We start from the raw sequence: 17,768 nt of genomic DNA, 5'->3' as shown, positions 1-17,768 counted from the left end.
ATCTCTTCTTTCAGGCAAGCCCCATCTGGATCTACACTCCCTATGCCTATCTATGTGTTTTTTCCAGTTCATAGTTTCAACTGTAAATACTAGACAATCAGTATACAGATTGTTATACGCCCAGCCAGTAACCAGTCAGTGGCCATAGGTGAGAATCAAACCCTGCACCTTGTGTTTGTGAGATGCACATTAACCATTATGCCAACTCTCAACCCCATTAATGGCCAGAGATGTACCTACCCATCCAGGGTAGTTCAGATTCTCAAATCCATAGAGAAGTCCAATGCCTGAAAAAAAGGGCAAATGGACTTTTTTTTTCCATTCTGGCATCAACTAGGTGCCTGGAGGTTTGGATTACTAACAAATCTTTGAAAAGAGTCTCAAGTTATTCTTCCAGAAAAGTACATTTAGCTGCTGTATTGAGAGTTCATCAGGGCTGAAACTTCATGTCCTTTGCATTTTGTGTGTAAATAAAGCTTTTTTAAAAGAGTACTTTTTTCATACTTTCTCTCAATGATTCTCTTTGACTGTGGGATTTGTATGTTGTACTGAGAAAACTTGTACTTCCCCCTACTTAACCAACTTCTTGCGTGTAAGTTTTTCTTTTGGAAATCCCCTTTTCCCAGTTACTATTACCTCATGCAGAAGAGTCAGAGTTGCAAGCTTTATCACTGCACACTCCTTTCTTAATGTTTCATAAAAAGTAGAATATCCATGCCCATGATTCCTTCTTTCATATCTCATGTAGCTACTAAGACTAATCTAATTTGGTCATTTCATTTCCCGTTCCCTTTCCTAAATAAACTAATAAAGGAGAATATTTATATGCATTGTATGTACGTTCACAGACAGCTCAAGTACAATGTTAATAGAACCAAATCATTCAGAAAGGACTCAATTCTTTTCCCAAACTGAATGTAAAGTTCCCAAAGTAATCCTTAGTAAATGTATGAGTGACTACATGAAATTTTCCTATGAATAGTACAATAATCCTTTGCCTTCTAAATGCAGGCCTCACTCAGCCTATGCAGTGGCTGCCTGTCAGACCTTTTCCTACATTGCAGTTTTTGAAGAGATTTGTGTATCAACTTCTTGGTCTGTACTCAACACACATACTGGATGTGATATCCAGGTCTAGGGCCTCTTTTGTGGCCACAGTAATTAGAGGTATGTCCACATAAATGTGAGCACACAGAGGCACAAATGTGGGACTCTTGCAGTTAACAAGAAAGGCCTACCTCATACCCGATATGAAACTTGTATGTATACAGATCTGAATGAGACAGTCCAGCCTCATTAACTTACCAGACCACCTTTCTTCTGCTTCTGCCGACTTGGTTTATAGGTTTGCAATTATGTTTGTCCACCTTGCATGGTATGCAGAGCTCTGGATAGGGAAGGTCCAAGATAGAACACTATAGGTAAAGGGAGGGGATTTAGTAGACTGAGATTGTTATAGGTGTCAGGCCATATAACGCCTCACAGCATTGTCCTGTACATAAAGTGAATGGACCTGCTCATTCAGATCTGTCATTACAGTACGTGTGTAACTTTTGTTTGGCTCGGGTCGTAGTCTAGACTAACTCCTTATGTGCCACTGAATCTGCTTAGTGGGGAGAGGCATTTCAGGAACAAAAATGATCTGCTTTAGGTTTTGGATGATCCCACAGGTAAAAGAAAATGTGTGTTAAGAGGGTTGATATTTAAATTGTGCAGTAACTTTTACCTGTTTACAGTTAGGTTAGTACTGCATTTGCAAGTTTATTGCCGTTTGTCACACAGCCAGGGCTGATCTAGGCAACCACCTAGGGAGACGTGCTTGTATGTTTTGTAGGGGCACTGTTTCCTCATTTATTTATTTTTAGAGCAGCATTTCAATATTCTGTGAAAAAACTAAATGTCTATGCAGGAAAAAAATGCGACCACTGCATAGCGAGCACTTCAGAGGGCATTGCTCTAGTTTACATTCACCATAAACTGAGAGGTCAAGGGAGTACAGACCTCACAAAGTTCAAATGTAGACTCAAAGGTGCCTGAAGGAGTCGATTATTTTAGTATTTATTTTGTTGTAATTGTATTTGACTCAAGAAGAAGTACAAGGAGCATTATGCAAAGTTTTGCACATGAGTATAATGGTGCGGCGAGAGACGTGTTATTGCTATTTTTATTTGGTGTGATGAGAGAAGTGTTGTTGCTATTTTTATTTGGCATGGTGAGAGAAGTGTTATTGCTATTTTTTATTTACAATGCTGGCAGTGATTTACCAGATATTTTGGCAATGTTTGAAACTTAGAATTTTGTGTGATCAATTGAGATGGGAGAAATGATGTGGCGAGATAAGTGTGGTTACTGCTTTTACAATGTGGCACTGATCAGATATTTGTGGTAGTATTAATCTGGCTTTGTGATTTGTGCGGAGCAACTTGGCTAGGAATGTCTTAATGTGTGGCAGATTGTGTGGACTGTGGAAACCTACTTCTCACCCTCTTATCAAGAAGTCTGAAAATTGCCTACAATCATGGGTGGGGAACAAAGACCCAAAACTGGAGACAGATTTTAAGTATTGCTGTTAAAAACTCAAGTTTCTGGGATGACAGGAATTGTATTACTTTATACTTTCTGAAGAATTTGAAGTCTGAAATTCAAATGTTTTGTTTAGTAACTTTAATCCTCAGTGATTAGACAAAAAACTCAAACTGTATAAGGAACAGACCAAAAATATAAGCAAAAATCTGGACAGTTGAGAAATGTGTGGAAGTGAAATAGTATTACATAGTCATCCGATGTTGTGACTGTAACTGCCGAGGTGGGGGTTGTGGTTAGGGTTGGCTGGATGAAGTTAACTGAACTTCTTGTCATTTGCTCAGTTTAAAGAGTCACGTTCTGGTTTAGCAGGACTAGTGTGCATTTGTAAGGAGTAAAATGGATTACTTAACTGGACAACTGTTATGCTCAGACATAGTAGGTGTAATTGCTGTGGCTGTCTTCTATGGAGGAAAATGTTTATTTGTTTGCTGGTGTTTGCTTATTTTGTTTTGCATGACTAATACAATTATGTGAAGAAATGTGCAATATTTTAATTTTAGTAAATGTTTGTTTTGAGCAAAGGTGAATAACAGTCATCCTCTTTTATCTCAATTGTACATCTGAATTGTACATTGAAGTGTCTAGAACTGCTTGGTGGTGGGTGTCTGGGTGTAAATAAGTCTCCCTTTTGTCACTTAATTAGTTTAACACTCATCCCTCAAAAAAAAAAAAAACCCGGGATAAATGCATTACAAATTAGCCAGACCTTCAGAACTTGTGGTGACCCCACACACCAAGGCTGTATAAGAGGACTTTGACATGGGCTTGGTAATCACCTCTGCCATGAACCAGCCCTCCTCATAGATGTACACAGAAGGTCTGTGCTCTTTAGTCGGGGGCTGGGGACGCTGTCATTATCTCATTAGCATTCCTCTCAAGCCTCAGAGGTCACTGTGTCGTCTATTGGGCTGGGGACAGTGTGGTCATAATTTTTTTTTAAGCTTTCCTCACAAACATCAGAGGAATCCATGGAGGGTCACCCTAGCTTTATAGTACTATACTCTCTCTAGAAGTAACTAGTTGGAAATATTATTGTGATCATTACTTTTTTATTCATTTTCCTCACAATCAAAACATGTACTGCGTAAATAGGTGGCTATCATTTTGGGGAAGAGTAAATAAGCATGCTATTCATGTATGTCTGATAGCAAATATGTTCTGTTTGTCTTTTCAGTTTTGTCCCTGCCTGATATCAGAAGGGTACACAGAAGGTGGGTGCCCTTTGTGGGTAGAGAATGAGAATACAAGCTTAAAGTATGACCGTGGACATTTATGCCTTAATTTTAATCCCTAGTTAACACCAACGGGAGTTTTGCAGAAAGTAATTACCTGTTTTGTGGTGGGGAAGGGGGTGGTGGCAGCAGGTACTATTACCAGATATATATGTATTCTCACAAGCATTTGCTTTAAAAAGTTTATTGCGAAGGGATGTATGGTCACCTTTGAGCATTAAAACTTGGATACAACTTACTTCCCTGAAATAAAACTAAAAATGTAGGATTGGATTTCTTTTCCATATGCGTGATTTTTGTTCAAGTCATCTTTGGTTCAAAAGGTTAGAAAAAAACTCTAAACTGTGCCTCAGAACATCTATAACCCTATGGCTTCTGGGTGCCTAACAGCTCCCAGCTTAATTTAGTTATTAGAGGGTAGTGTTAGTCAGTTAGCATGTGTTGAAAGGTTACAGGAAAAAGCTGAGTTGAAAAGTAATACTGAATTTCTTTCCATAATCATGGTGTTTGTCCAGGCATTCATTGGATGAAAAGGTTCTTCAAAAACCTCTAAAATGCGTCTCAGGGTGTCTAGAAACCTCATGGCTTCTAGGGACCTTGTAGCCCGCAGATCCCAGAATACAGTGTTCCCCTAGATATAACATGTTGAATGATTTAATTAATTAATGACTGGAGAATAAGGCAAACTGTGGGGAAAAAGGAATAGAAAAAAGTAATCTGGATAGTGTCAGTAAGCCAGGATGGATGGGGTGGGGCGTGGGGGTGCCATGGAGCTTTTTACCTTAAAGCACCAATTTACCTATGACCAGTCCTGCACACAACTTATTAATACATAGTTGTGTAATTTTTAGGTCTTGGTAGTTCTGCCTGAGGCTAGACATAAAAATGATTATCACAATTGGAACAAACCTGAGTTTCACTACATCTTTTACATATGAACCTAGACACTAAATTTAACAAAACTACCATTGCAAATTAATGGTTTGTGCAGTCAGCAGTGAATGAACAGTGGCATACAGATGTGGAGGATTCTAGCAGCTTCATCTGGAGTATTGTGTGACACTTGTCACTGGGCTACACCAGAGTTCCTAGGTTACCTGTGATTTTTAATTTATATCTTAGAAATGAATATATTCCTTTTGTTAGAATAACTGCATTGAGCAAGAATACAATTCTTTTTGCAACTGCCATTTCATAGGACAGTTTGTCCTATATAATATCAGTAGTAATGCAGGGCACAAGGTATAGCTTCATTGTCTACCAGTATTGTGACTGTTTGAACTACTTGTGGGTAATACAACGACTTCATACTGAGATGGTATTGCAAGCTTACTTTATATGACTTTGGTAGCATACACCACACCTTTGTATTGCGACTTAATGAGACATCCTTAATGTGTGACCCTCCTAGTCTGACCCTAGTGACAGTAATTCTTATAAAGTGACTGTGATTAATTAGAATATTCTTATAACTTGGTTGCATTGATTGATGACCTTGGCCATTTTGTAGTGTGATTGTAGTAGATGCGTTATGTACCTATAGCATAACTTACTTGCCCAACTTTTCTTAGTAGGGGTTGCATTTTCCCATATGTTTTTGCTGTGTGATCCTTTATCTTAGGACATTGTTTGTGTGTGACTGCAATGACCCTTGGACATAAAAACTAGAGATAGATTTACTCATTATGTAAAGAGGCCTAGGAATACCATTATCATAGAAATACTGTACTGACCTGGAGTTAATTGTCATCCTAGAATTACTGCAGAGGCCCATGTCAAATTACATACATGCAGTCGAAAACCCTTTAAAGACATTGTTTAAATTATGGAAGATGAGTGCAAAAAATGTAGGCTGTTGAGTATGACTTGAACTCGGAGCCTTCAGCAAGTTGTGGTGATGTCACTTCTCTAGAGGGTCCCCAAAAATTTGTGCTGTGTGCAGTAGAGAGTAGACTGCCCAAAAGTCAGTTATTCGAACCAGCCTTAAAAGTCTGAATATGTAAACATTATACGTTTTTGCTTGAGCATGTTTTTTGAGCTTGTAGCTCATGTCTGAAAACTATTTTTTATTGTCCACTGAAATCGCTAAATGGCTGAAAAGTATATTCCTGCTTACAGAAAAAAAACAAGATTTTAGAAGTTTTTTATCCAGTTTAATTATATGTTTGAGTATCCAAACAGTTTGATTATTCGAACTTCCCTAGGTCCCAATTAGTTTGGATAAATGACTCTGTACTGTACTTAACTTGGGTCCCCTTCAGAAGAATGAAATTTCAGCAAGTCGAATTTCATATGGTCGAGACCATATAATCGACTTTCCAAAACACTGAAGCTTTTGTATGGAGATTGCAGTACAGTGGGGAAGTGGGAATCGGGGAATTTACCCTTTTTCTCACTGTATTGCGGTCTTAGAGTTTGTATGTATGCATGTATATATGTATATATATATATATATATATATATATATATATGTGTAGGCCAGGGATTGTGGGGCAGAAACATAGATTTTTGTTTTGTCTTGTTCAGCTTTTCGTAAAGTCGATCATATGGTCTCAACCATATGAAGTTCGACTTTCTGAGACTTCGATCTTTCTGACATGGCTCCAGCTAACTCATATGAGTATCTTGGTATTAGAAAGGGAAAGAAGAAAAGAATATTAATGAAGTAAAAAATATAGCATTTGGTCTTCATTTACTAATGGTCTCATTGATGAAGTGCAGTTGAAAGAGAAATGCTTAATTTGCTAATTGAGTGTTGTAGCTCTTTACATTAATGTACATATGTACTTGTTTTCCTTCGCAGCGCCAAGCAAAATACTCTGAAAACAAGCTGAAGTCCATTAAAGCACGAAATGAATACCTTCTCACCCTTGAGGCAACAAACGCTTCGGTTTTCAAGTACTACATTCATGATCTTTCTGACTTAATTGATGTAAGTGCTGTAAAACTACATATTTTGTATGTTATGTTTTTGTTGCTTCATTAATTCTGCATATCAATGCCCACAGAGCTATAAGAGAAGCAGGAAATGTAGGAATCTGGATGATGATAGTGAGAGGAGCTTATTCTTTACCGTACTGATTTCATGCCGATCCTGAATGTCTGTTCGGTTTGCACACTAGTCAGTCGGGGACTAAAATCAAAGGTCAAAACAAGAGCCAAATGCAAAGAAGAGTTAGACTGCAGTTATTTGAGGCAACATTTCATTAAAGTATAATGTTTTAGATTTTGAAGTATCACATGTCTTGACTGCTTTTGAGCAAATGCTTACATGTGCATAATGCTGCAGCTATTGCTGTTTGCCAGGGATTTTTTTAATCGTTTTTTGTATCTGGATACTACAACAGAAATGTTTTGTAGTCCAACTAGAGTCAGTGCCACAGTGACATAAAGCTGCTTGTGAGCACAAGAAGCTGCCATAAAAATGTTTTGTATGACCATGAGATCAACAGTGGACAGTCTAATTTTTTTTTTTTTTTTGGGGGGGGGGGGGGGGGGGGTGATGTAACAACTGGTTTTCCTTAATTTTATTTGTACATAAAAACTTTGTTTTCTTTCAGGTCTGTAGTTTTAAACTGTGTATGAAATATCCAAAGGTAAAAATAGCATCTTTAAGCTGTCTGCTGCAGCAAGTATTTCTGACAAGTGCTAAAGAACTAAAGGAAACCACATGAAAGCATTGTTTTTTTTTTTCTTTTCCCAAAGTATTTTTCTTCCCCTTAATCTGATCTGTAGTGTGTTACAGGTAAAGCATTCTTTAAGCATTTCTGCCTCTCCTTCCTGCCTGTTTAGTACAGTCTCTGCAACACCGTTTTTTGCTTTTTGTGAAGCCTTGTGTTATTTCCTTTTGGAATATGTCACATTATCTAGCTCATTTGCTTCGCTACATGAAGCTGTATATCTGGGAGTTCTTATTCTCAGATAGGGGAGTAGCACAGATGTGAGTGAGAAGAAACTTGATACCTGCAGTTGAAGCAGAGAGTGGGTAAATTATGGGGGTACCCACAATTAAGACATTTAGAGCCTTTTTGTAAACTGGACACAGCTTTCTTACTAAAATGAGAACAGTAGTATTACGTGCCTGTTTAGCTGTTTGCAGATAGAAAAAAAAATAAAAAGAAGTTCTTGAAAGATATCATCTAAGATAATTCCTGAGATACTTAAAAAGCACAGATGTTGGGTATGGCCTGTGAAATCCCCACTCTGAGCCAGTAATCAAAGAGCCTGAATCCTCACCACTGACACTGGAGAGGGACGTTCACTTGGAACAAAAATGGATGCACCCAGTATTTCCAGATGCAGCTCACTTCATCAAGCAGAACTTCCCTTAAGAACACAAAGGGAACACACTCCGTCCAGGGGCTGGTTTTCCCTCTCCAGATCCCCAATAAGACTCCCCTCTGGCACAGCTATAGAGTCAGGCCCTCAGCTGAGTTTTCAAACCAAGTCCTCCACCACTCTGTGAAACTAATTCTTTCGTGTCCCTGCTCCAAGCAGGTGACACACACACACACACACACACACACACACACACACACTTCGGAAAGGCTGGCACAGATTTACTAGCTGTGCCCCCTTCTGCCAATACAATAAGGTAGTTATACTGCCACCAGACTCTCCAAAGCCAGCTACTCTAAGGCTGTTAAAAGGGTGCCCAGTTATACAGAGTGAAATTAATATTAATACAAATGATAGTGTTTGTCCAATGCAGTAAGGCTTTCAGGAGTGGCCACAGTGTCACCAAATAGATACAAGTCCTCTCTCAAAGTTTCAAATATTCTCTGAAGGACCAGCAGCAATGAAAGGTTTAAATATATTTAATAATAAATAAAAGAACATGAAAATACTAAATATCTATTTACAGTAAACACCACAGTTTGTCACAGTAAATATTAAAATAAACATGAATAGATTCACATAGATACAGAAAAACAGTACTTAACTAATCTCACATATATTTTCCTGACTGATCTAAAGAATTACTATTCCCTGGTTCACTTACTAGAGCAAGGTAAGATGAAGTAGGTGAGGGGTCTTTCCTTGACAGGTTCCACAAACAGAGTGCTCTGAGATTTCAGCCTCATCTAGTATTAAAATATCACATACTTCTAGTCATCTGACTTCTGGTTCCCATGCTGCCCCCATTGCTGAAAACTGAACCAGAATTTAGCACACGTGTTACCATGCACACAGTTAGAGCTTTGTTGAGGTGTGTTATAGCACCTGGAAGCTATAAAATGCTTTCTCCCTTCCTACAGGAGCTAGTAAACCATTCCATGGCAGAGACATTTAGTCTTTGGCTGCAATCAGAACTGTAAGATACAATCTTTGTGGCCTAAACCAGATAATTTAATTTCACTGGTTTTCAAAGTAAGCTGGACTGAGATTAACCTGTTGTTCTTCGTGTTTCACTGTTACAGTCATTACACTTGGGTTATCCTGCTGGCAGGCTACTCTCAGTCGGCCTGAATTCCAAAGTCTAGATCCGGCATCAGTTGCTGTTGCCTCTTCCCTGACGTCAGTGCGCCAGGGGTATAAAAGATGCAGCCGATGCCATTTTCTTCAGTCTTTCTTGCCGCGAGGTGCCCGAATCATAAGCAGTTCGCAAGTGCCGGTCGGCCGACTCCTGAGAATTTCGTGTTTGAATTTCAGACCCAAAGTCTTTATTAAAAGCGAAGTACCCATTGGGGAAACCTTTTTCGTGCTCCAGACCGATGTCAGAAAAAGTTAATAATTGTATTTCTTGTGGGAAGCAAATACTTCATAAGGACTTTCATTCTGTATTCCTTGCCTAGGCCCTGACCACGACGTTGCTAGTTGTCGGTTTTGTGCTAGATTTAACCAACGTACTAATAAGCGTCGGTACAATTTTGCATTACACTATTTTAGCAGAAGATTTAATTATACGATGTCGTTGGATAGCCATCCGACTACCGGAATTCACAAGAAATGCAAAGAAAAAGAAAAGGACAGACATCCGAGGTCCAAAACTGATGACGAGGCTTCTTCTAAGCCAGTCACCAGTTCTCAGTGAAGCGCCTTCGCAGCCCCTGACGCCCGCTACTTTAGACCCGCAGGCCACTACCAACTCCCATGTGGAGTCGCCTAGGCCACTGGAAGTTGAAGGTATTGGACCTTCTGAGACTATTCCCTCAGATGGGTCCGGAGCTGCTGAGCAGGCATCGGCTTCTGAAGGTGTTTTCAGACCAACTCAATTATACATTAAAACGACTTCAGCTTCAAAGGCAAAGACTAAAGAGGATCATAATGGAGCTCATAAACAAAGATATAGGGGACTTGCAGACATTGGACCCGACCCAGTTTGGCTTTGTCAAGGGAAGATCATGCCTTTTGAACTTGGTCGACTTCTTCGAAACAGTCACCAAGGCCATTGATGAGGGAAAGGCAGTCCATACAGCCTACCTTGACCTTGCAACACAATACCCCACTCGGGTATTGTAGAAAAACTTACCAGCTTAAATGTAAACCCATATGTCACAAGATGGGTTGCAAACTGGCTTAAGGACAGAACCCACAGGGTTAGAGTTGCTGGCGCTGTGTCAGACTCCAAGCCGGTCACAAGTGGTGTCCCACAGGGCTCGGTCCTTGGCCCCCTATTGTTTGGCATCTACTTCTCAGAAGTACAGGCCAACATAGGAGGACGTTATTGTTGACAAAGTTTGGAGACGACTGCAAACTGGGGGCCATAGTGGAAAGTGCATCAGACACGGATATCCTTCAGAAGGGACTCACGGAAACAGATAGCTGGTGCCAGAGCCATGGCCTGAAGTTAAACGCCAAAAATGTATAGTCATACTTCGGGAAAAACAAGGTAACCCCAAGCTACCATATAGGTGGCAATCCACTAAGCACAGAAAAGGTTATCAGGGACCTGGGGACCCAGGTTGACAGTGGCCTTTCTTTGACACTCACATTGCTAAAGTGGTTAGAAAGACCTTCTACATTGCCCACCTGATCATGAAGGATTCACATCCAGATCTAGTGAGGTTATTGTTCCCTGTACTCTTCACTTATCAGACCAATGATCGAGTACAATGCCCCATTTGGGATGTATCTCACCCGACATCTGCAGCAATTGGAGAGACCCCAAAAGTTCCTCACCAAAAGGATAAAGGGACTCCAAAATCTGTCATATGCTGCCAGATTGAAGAAACTCCAGCTCTGTTCAGTCGCATACCGCCTGCTCAGAGGTGACATGTGCCTGACATACAAGGCCATGTCCAACCCGAATTAATGGACATGCTCCACCTCAAAAATCCAAATCCACCAAAACCACTAGAGCAAGCGACTTAAACCTTAGCACGGATATAAATAGGACGTGCTGGAGGGATAGATTTATCACTCAGAGACTCCCTATGCTGTGGAATAAAATCCCGGTCCATGTGAGGCAGAGCACCTCGCTGACTCTGTTCAAGAGAAATCTAGACCTGTGGATGGCAGATCGTAGGTTTACCCCGGGAATCATCTCTGTGTCACTGCTGGACAGAGGCACAACAAACTAATGGGCACAGTATTTTTTCATATAAGGGGTGGTAAGTGGCACAAAAATTTGGGCTAGGCTTATAAATGCCTTAGGGCAGATAGCCTAGTATAAACCTATGAACCTATGAACCCTTAAAGACAAAGAAACAAGTACAACAGCCTCATGGACAGGCCTCCATGCCCAAAAAACAAATGCTCAAAATGGCCGAAGACTTAATTACTTTGATCAGGGGTTCCCATCTCCCACCTGATAAAAGACCTAGGCAAGAGACAGAATATGAATCTTCAGATCAGGTTTCCATTTCATCTGATTCCTCTTCTGATCAGGAATACTCTCTTCCTCCCTATGAGGATTCTGATGCTGAAGAATCTATCCCTTCAGCCTCTCCTCATGAGGATTACTCTTTTGGGGAAACCTTGCATACCATGAGGGAGCATTTCCACTGGGAGAGCCAAGATTTTTCAGAATCTAAGAAAAGGCTCAGAGACTTCCTTTTACTACCACAACACAGGCCCCTAGCTATTCCACCTGTGTTAGACATTGTTGATTATGTATTTTCAGAGTCCAGTCTGACCCCTGACTCCTTACCTCCAGCTCCTGTTAAGCCGGACAGGTGCTACAGGGTTCCTGACACTCATAAATTCCTTTTCAAAAACCCTGCTGCTGACCCAGAAACTATCTCTCAGGGTGCCAAAGGGGTCAAGGCTTTCACTGCAAAAAACCCTACCCCCTCTGACAGGGATTCTAGGGCATTGGACAGATGGGGAAAAAAGATTTACACTTTGGCTATAAGGGCTTTAAATTGTCAGTTTCATATGCTCAAATATCAGCAATATATTATGTCACTGCTTAAACAGAAAATGTTGACAAATTCTGAATGTGCAGAAAACAAAGAAATGCAGGATTTATTGCATGCAGCTGAACAAGTTGGAAAGCATACTTTGCAATGTGGTTTTGATTCTTTGGAGGCCTCCTGCAGAGCCGCTGTTATGGGTTCTGTCATCAGGAGGCATGCTTGGTTAAAGGAACAAAGTCTGCCTGATCATGTCAAAGCAAAATTATTAGATGCCCCATTATAGCATGATACTTTGTTTGGTGTTAAAGCAGAAGAGGTGTTAAAGAAAATGTAAGACAAAGCTAAATCTATGCAAATGGTTAAGGATTTCTTACAGGTTCAGCCTCCAAGGTTTAGCAGACACTAGCCTACAAAGAATTGGTCCTTTTCCAGTGTCAGACAGACCACAAAGGGGCAGATACAGATGCCCAAGATGCAGATCCCAGCCCCAAGGTTCGTACAGGTCTAAACAATGGGTGCTTCTACCTCCAAAAGTGGAGAAGACAAATCATAGCCATACAGGAAACAGTCCCAATGACTTCTCCCTGCCTGCACCAAGCACTTATCTTCTGGCAGCACCTTTAGGGGGAAAACTAGCACTTTTTTCTCAAAACTGGCACATAATAACCCAGGACAAATGGGTCCTAGACATAGTGTCACAAGGCTACAAGTTTCACTTCCATACCCTGCCAAGGACAAAGAGTTGGCCAGACCTGCCAAAACATCAATGGGCAGAGGCACAAAAGCAAGTCTCATCCCTCATGGACATGAGGGCCATTCAACAAGTACCAGAGCAAGAGCAGGGACAAGGATTTTATTCAAGACTGTTCTTGGTACCAAAAAAGGACAAGACCTGGAGACCAATACTGGACCTATCTATTCTAAACACATTTCTGGATATACCAAAATTCAAAATGTTGACTCTACAGCAACTTCTGCCCATGCTGGGCAAGAAGGCTTGACTTGTGACTTTAGACCTAAAAGAGGCATACCTGCATGTCCCAGTCAGACAAACATACAGAAGATACCTCAGATTCAAAGCTGGCTCAATGCACTACCAATTCTCTGCACTGCCCTTTGGCTTATCTACTGTGCCCAGGGTCTTCACAAAGTGCCTGACACCAGTAATTGCATTCTGCAGACAAAGAGGAATACAAATATATCCTTACTTGGATGACTGCCTCATTGAAGCAGAGAACAAGGACATTCTACTACAGCATATGGCATTTGTAAAGAGATTTCTAACAGGCCTAGGGTACACAGTCAACAAAAAGAAATAAAAACTAGTACCCTCTCAAGAGATAATATTCCTGGGTGCAAGCTTAAATACACCTGCGCAGATGGCTTATCTCACGCCAGACAAACAAAGGCAACTGAATACCTATTTCAACCTGTTGGCAACAAAGGCCCAGTTATCTGCAAGAAAAATTCTGCAGGCTTTGGGCTTCATGGCATCCTGCATTCTACTAATTCCATATGCGAGACTGCATATGAGGAAACTTCAATGGTACCTAAAAAGTGTTTGGACTCAACATTGCCACAGCCTGGAAACAATAATTACCCTCATTCCCTACCTGCAACAGGAGTTTCGTTGGGCGAAGGCTTGTCACCAGAACAAGGGGCAGCCATTCACTTTACCTACAGCCAGGCAGACTTTAACAACGGATGCATCAGATTATGCCTAGGGGGCCCACATGGCAGGAAGATGTATTCAGGGCACATGGTCCTACAACCAAATGCATCTACATATCAATCAAAAAGAGATACTAGCTGTTCAGAATGCCTTACCCAGCCTTCAAGGACCTACTTCATCCGGGACAACTACTGATAAAGACAGACAAACACCACTGTTGTGGTATATAAACAAGCAGGGAGGCACTCATTCTTACCCCCTTTGCAGACTAGCCATGACTTTGTGGAACACAGCATTGATTTACCAAGTACATCTGCAGGCACAATTCCTGCCAGGAAAGATAAATACTTTGGCAGACTAACTAAGCAGAAACCTCATGGATCCCCACGAGTGGAAATTGGATCCACAAGTCTTCAGCATGATAACAAGGAAATGGGGATGCCCGGATATAGATCTATTTGCCTCTCCTCACAACTACCAACTAAAACGATTCTGCACAAGGACTTATCACAGACAAGCATGGAAAGTGGACGCCCTATCTTTCAGCTGGAAAAGCTTAGCAGTATATGCCTTTCCTCCACTGCCTCTCCTCCCCAAGGTACTCCTAAAGGTCAGACAAGAGAAGACAAAGATGATACTGATTGCCGCAGACTGGCCTCGCCAGCACTGGTATCCAGTCCTAAGGAACTTGTCTCAATGCCCGGTTTGAACCTTGCTTCAAATACCTCCTCTGCTATCCAAACAAAACAATCAGATCCTGCACAGCCAACTAAAGACCTTAAATCTGGCAGCATGGCGGATAATGTAGTGATACAAAACGCGCCTCTCACTTAAGCTGTAATGGATGTCATTTTGGAGACCGGAAGGCCTAGTACCAGAAAGTCTTACGCTGGAAAATGGAAGAGATTCTGTGCTTTGAACCAGGCACAAGGAATTGACACAGCTGTACCAAATATTCCTCAGATTTTGCAATACTTAACTGAGATGCTGGACAAAGGCCTATCTTTTCATCAATTAAAATTCATGCCTCTGCCATTTCGGCTCATTACAATACAGAGCCACCAATCTTTTCTCATCCCTTGTTAAGACAGTACCTCAGAGGAGCCAAAAACTTAAGGCCTCCAAGGAGATCACCGATACCTGCATGGGACCTCAATTATGTTTTGGAAAAACTCACCCTGCCTCCTTTTGAGCCAGCCGCTACAGCTGATATAAAATTTTTATCTTGGAAAACAGCTCTGCTCCTAGCAATAACCTCTGCAAGACACGTCTCAGAGCTACAGGCACTCATGGCTGTGGAACCTTTTATCATTTTTTATCCAGACAGGGTTTCTCTGAGGACAAACTTGACATTTATGCCTAAGGTAGTGGCCAGTGTGGCCCTTAACCAAACTATTCATCTGCCTACTTTTTATCCAAACCCACAGAATAACAGAATAAGGGGGAGAGAATTCTGCATTCTTTGGACATACACAGACAGCTATGCTTCTACTTCAACAGAACCAAAGCTTTCAGAAAGACAGAGCAACTACTAGTGGCATATGCTGCAGGATCACAAGGAAAGGCTATCTCAAAGCAGACTATTTCAAAGTGGATAGGCCACTGCATTCATTTCTGCTATTCACAACATGGCAAGCCAGTGCCTGAGGGCATTAGGCCACATTCAACCAGAGCAGCAGCCACTTCAGCAGCCTTCCTCAGGGGAGTACCAACCAAAGACATTTTAGAGGCTGTTACCTGGAGTTCAGTGCACACCTTTACAAAGCACTATCATTTACCACTCTACTCTAAATCCAGGGCAGGCTTTGCCAATACAGTTCTGCAGGGCCTCATAGCCACCACTAATGCTATTTAGCTCCAGCCTCCCAACCATAGCTTTGTGTTTCAACCCAAGTGTAATGACTGCAACAGTGAAACACGAAGAACATAGTACAGTTGTGTACACTTACCATAAATGTAGACGTTTCAGTGTATTCACTGTTGCAGTTCAGGTTACCCACCCACCATCTCCCATATCTTTGCTGCAACTTATCTGCACTTCTCTAATCTATACAACCTATGTGGTGTATTTGCTTGTAGATGAAGGTATTATATATTTTGGTGCATGCATGTTTTATTGGCATATTTTTAGCCTTCCCTTTTGGGGGCACCTGACATCTGGGGTAAGAAAACTGAAGAAAATGGCGTCGGCTGCATCTTTTATACCCTTGGCGCACTGACGTCAGGGGAAGAGGCAACAGCAACCAACGCAGGACCTAGACTTTGGAATTCAGGCCGACTGAGGGTAGCCTGCCAAAAGGATAACCCAAGTATAATGACTGCAACAGTGAATACACTCGAACATCTACATTTATGATAAGTGTACACAACTGTACTTTCTCTACCAGTATGCTCTGTTAAAATGTGTACATTTAATCAGTTACAATACAGTCAGGACACACTATCGGTACATTTTCTTTTAACACAAACCACTTTACAAATTCATTTTTCAGCACGAGCATCTGTACAAATCAGTTTGATATACAAATGACATATAATTATTTACAAAATTCCAGGTAGCTGTGCTGGCATACGTTACACATCCACTGCCCTGGCATAGCTGGTCATACCTCACATCGTCACATGGCCATTCTAAGTCTGTTTAGCAGCTTGCAGCTAAGAAAAAAAATAGAGGGGGGGGGTCATTGAAAGAAATCTACGAAGATGGTCTCTTGAGATTCTAAATGAAAGCCCAATTGTAGATATTGCGATTCAAAGTAAATATAGTGAAGCGGCTGAAGGAAAAGAGTGGGAAAACATTGTCACATTTTGAAGACACAGAAAAGAAGATAACTTGGATTAAAAAAAAATCACACTTTGTGGGTACATTCACCATGCTGTTTTGGAATAGAGTTATGTAAACAGTAATTTCTGAAAGGATCGAAACTTCTCATCCTCAGAGGTCCTTTATATCACTGTAATGCCGAACCTCCAGGACATTATAGACCTTAGTTCAATTTTAAGTGCTTAAATCTAAGCTGTATTATAAAAGCATTAAGGAGTAAACTAATTACACATAAAAAAATGAAAACAAGCAAAAAAACTACAGAAGTCTCGTATACCAGGTCAAAGAGACGTATGTTTTGAATGAGTGCTTGAAAGTGTCAGATGTCAGGGTCAATCTAACCTGAATCAGGAAAGAAATTCCACAAACAAAGCCATTGTTACACAAAGGAGTAAGCCCCCTGATTTGTCACATTGGGCCCAAGGATCCTCAAGCAGTCCATGAGAAGAAGTGCGCCAAGTAATACAGGCTAGCACCAGCTGAGAAGTTCCTTGAGATAAGAGATACCAAAGTCATGAAAGGCTGTATAAACCAAGACAATGATTTTATAATCATTGTGAGACCAAATATGAAATCTGTCCAGTCTTTGTAGTACCAGGGTAATGTGATGGTGTCTATGCACTCCACTTAGTAACTGGGCAGCAGAGTTATTCACCATTTCTATAGCCAAGCCAGTGATCATAATACTGTGCTGGAGCAACAAGTCCAGTGCATGTCTCTGTAAATGAGCAGTGGAGAAACTTACTTGAGAAAACCCAAATCCCTGCATAATAGAGAAGAAATCCTTACATAGAATCAAGGATTCCTTCTTGACCCACAAATAATCACTTGGATGAAAACTTATGAGGAAGTCCATGAACTCCTGGAGGAACATAAAACACATTACCATGTGGGCAGTAGACCAAAAGGTACCAACAGTTTGCTCCCAGAGCAGTGACATATTCAAAGTAGTTTAAAGCCTATTCTCCAGCCCTAGGACAGAAGGAAAGGAAATTACAACCCCACCACCAGATCTCACAGATTTAGAATACTGTACGACAGAAATTCCTGGCAGCATAATAGCTGCACAAATAGTCTGAAGTTCATCTTAGGTCAGTTTCATGAAGAAAGCTCAAAGTAATGGTATGTTTAGAAACAGACACAGTAATGGTTTA

The 17,768-nt window shown here is 40.9% G+C and overlaps 1 protein-coding gene across 2 annotated transcripts in view; it reads left to right on the top strand.

The window, feature by feature from the left end:
* SRGAP1 (SLIT-ROBO Rho GTPase activating protein 1) overlaps nucleotides 1-17,768 on the top strand; it is a 1,651,729-nt gene that overhangs the window by 950,670 nt on the left and 683,291 nt on the right. For both annotated transcript variants that reach the window (XM_044088250.1, XM_044088251.1), the window contains exon 6: nucleotides 6,622-6,750. In XM_044088250.1, the coding sequence (XP_043944185.1) occupies nucleotides 6,622-6,750 (129 nt within the window). The remainder of the gene's footprint in view (nucleotides 1-6,621; nucleotides 6,751-17,768) is intronic.

The sequence above is a fragment of the Protopterus annectens genome, chromosome 11.part0 (genome assembly GCF_019279795.1).
Source record: "Protopterus annectens isolate FY-2018-M chromosome 11.part0, PAN1.0, whole genome shotgun sequence".
Classification (NCBI taxonomy): Eukaryota; Metazoa; Chordata; order Ceratodontiformes; family Protopteridae; genus Protopterus; species Protopterus annectens.
Note: the sequence above shows the minus strand (reverse complement) of the source record. Positions and strands in the feature narration are given on the sequence as shown.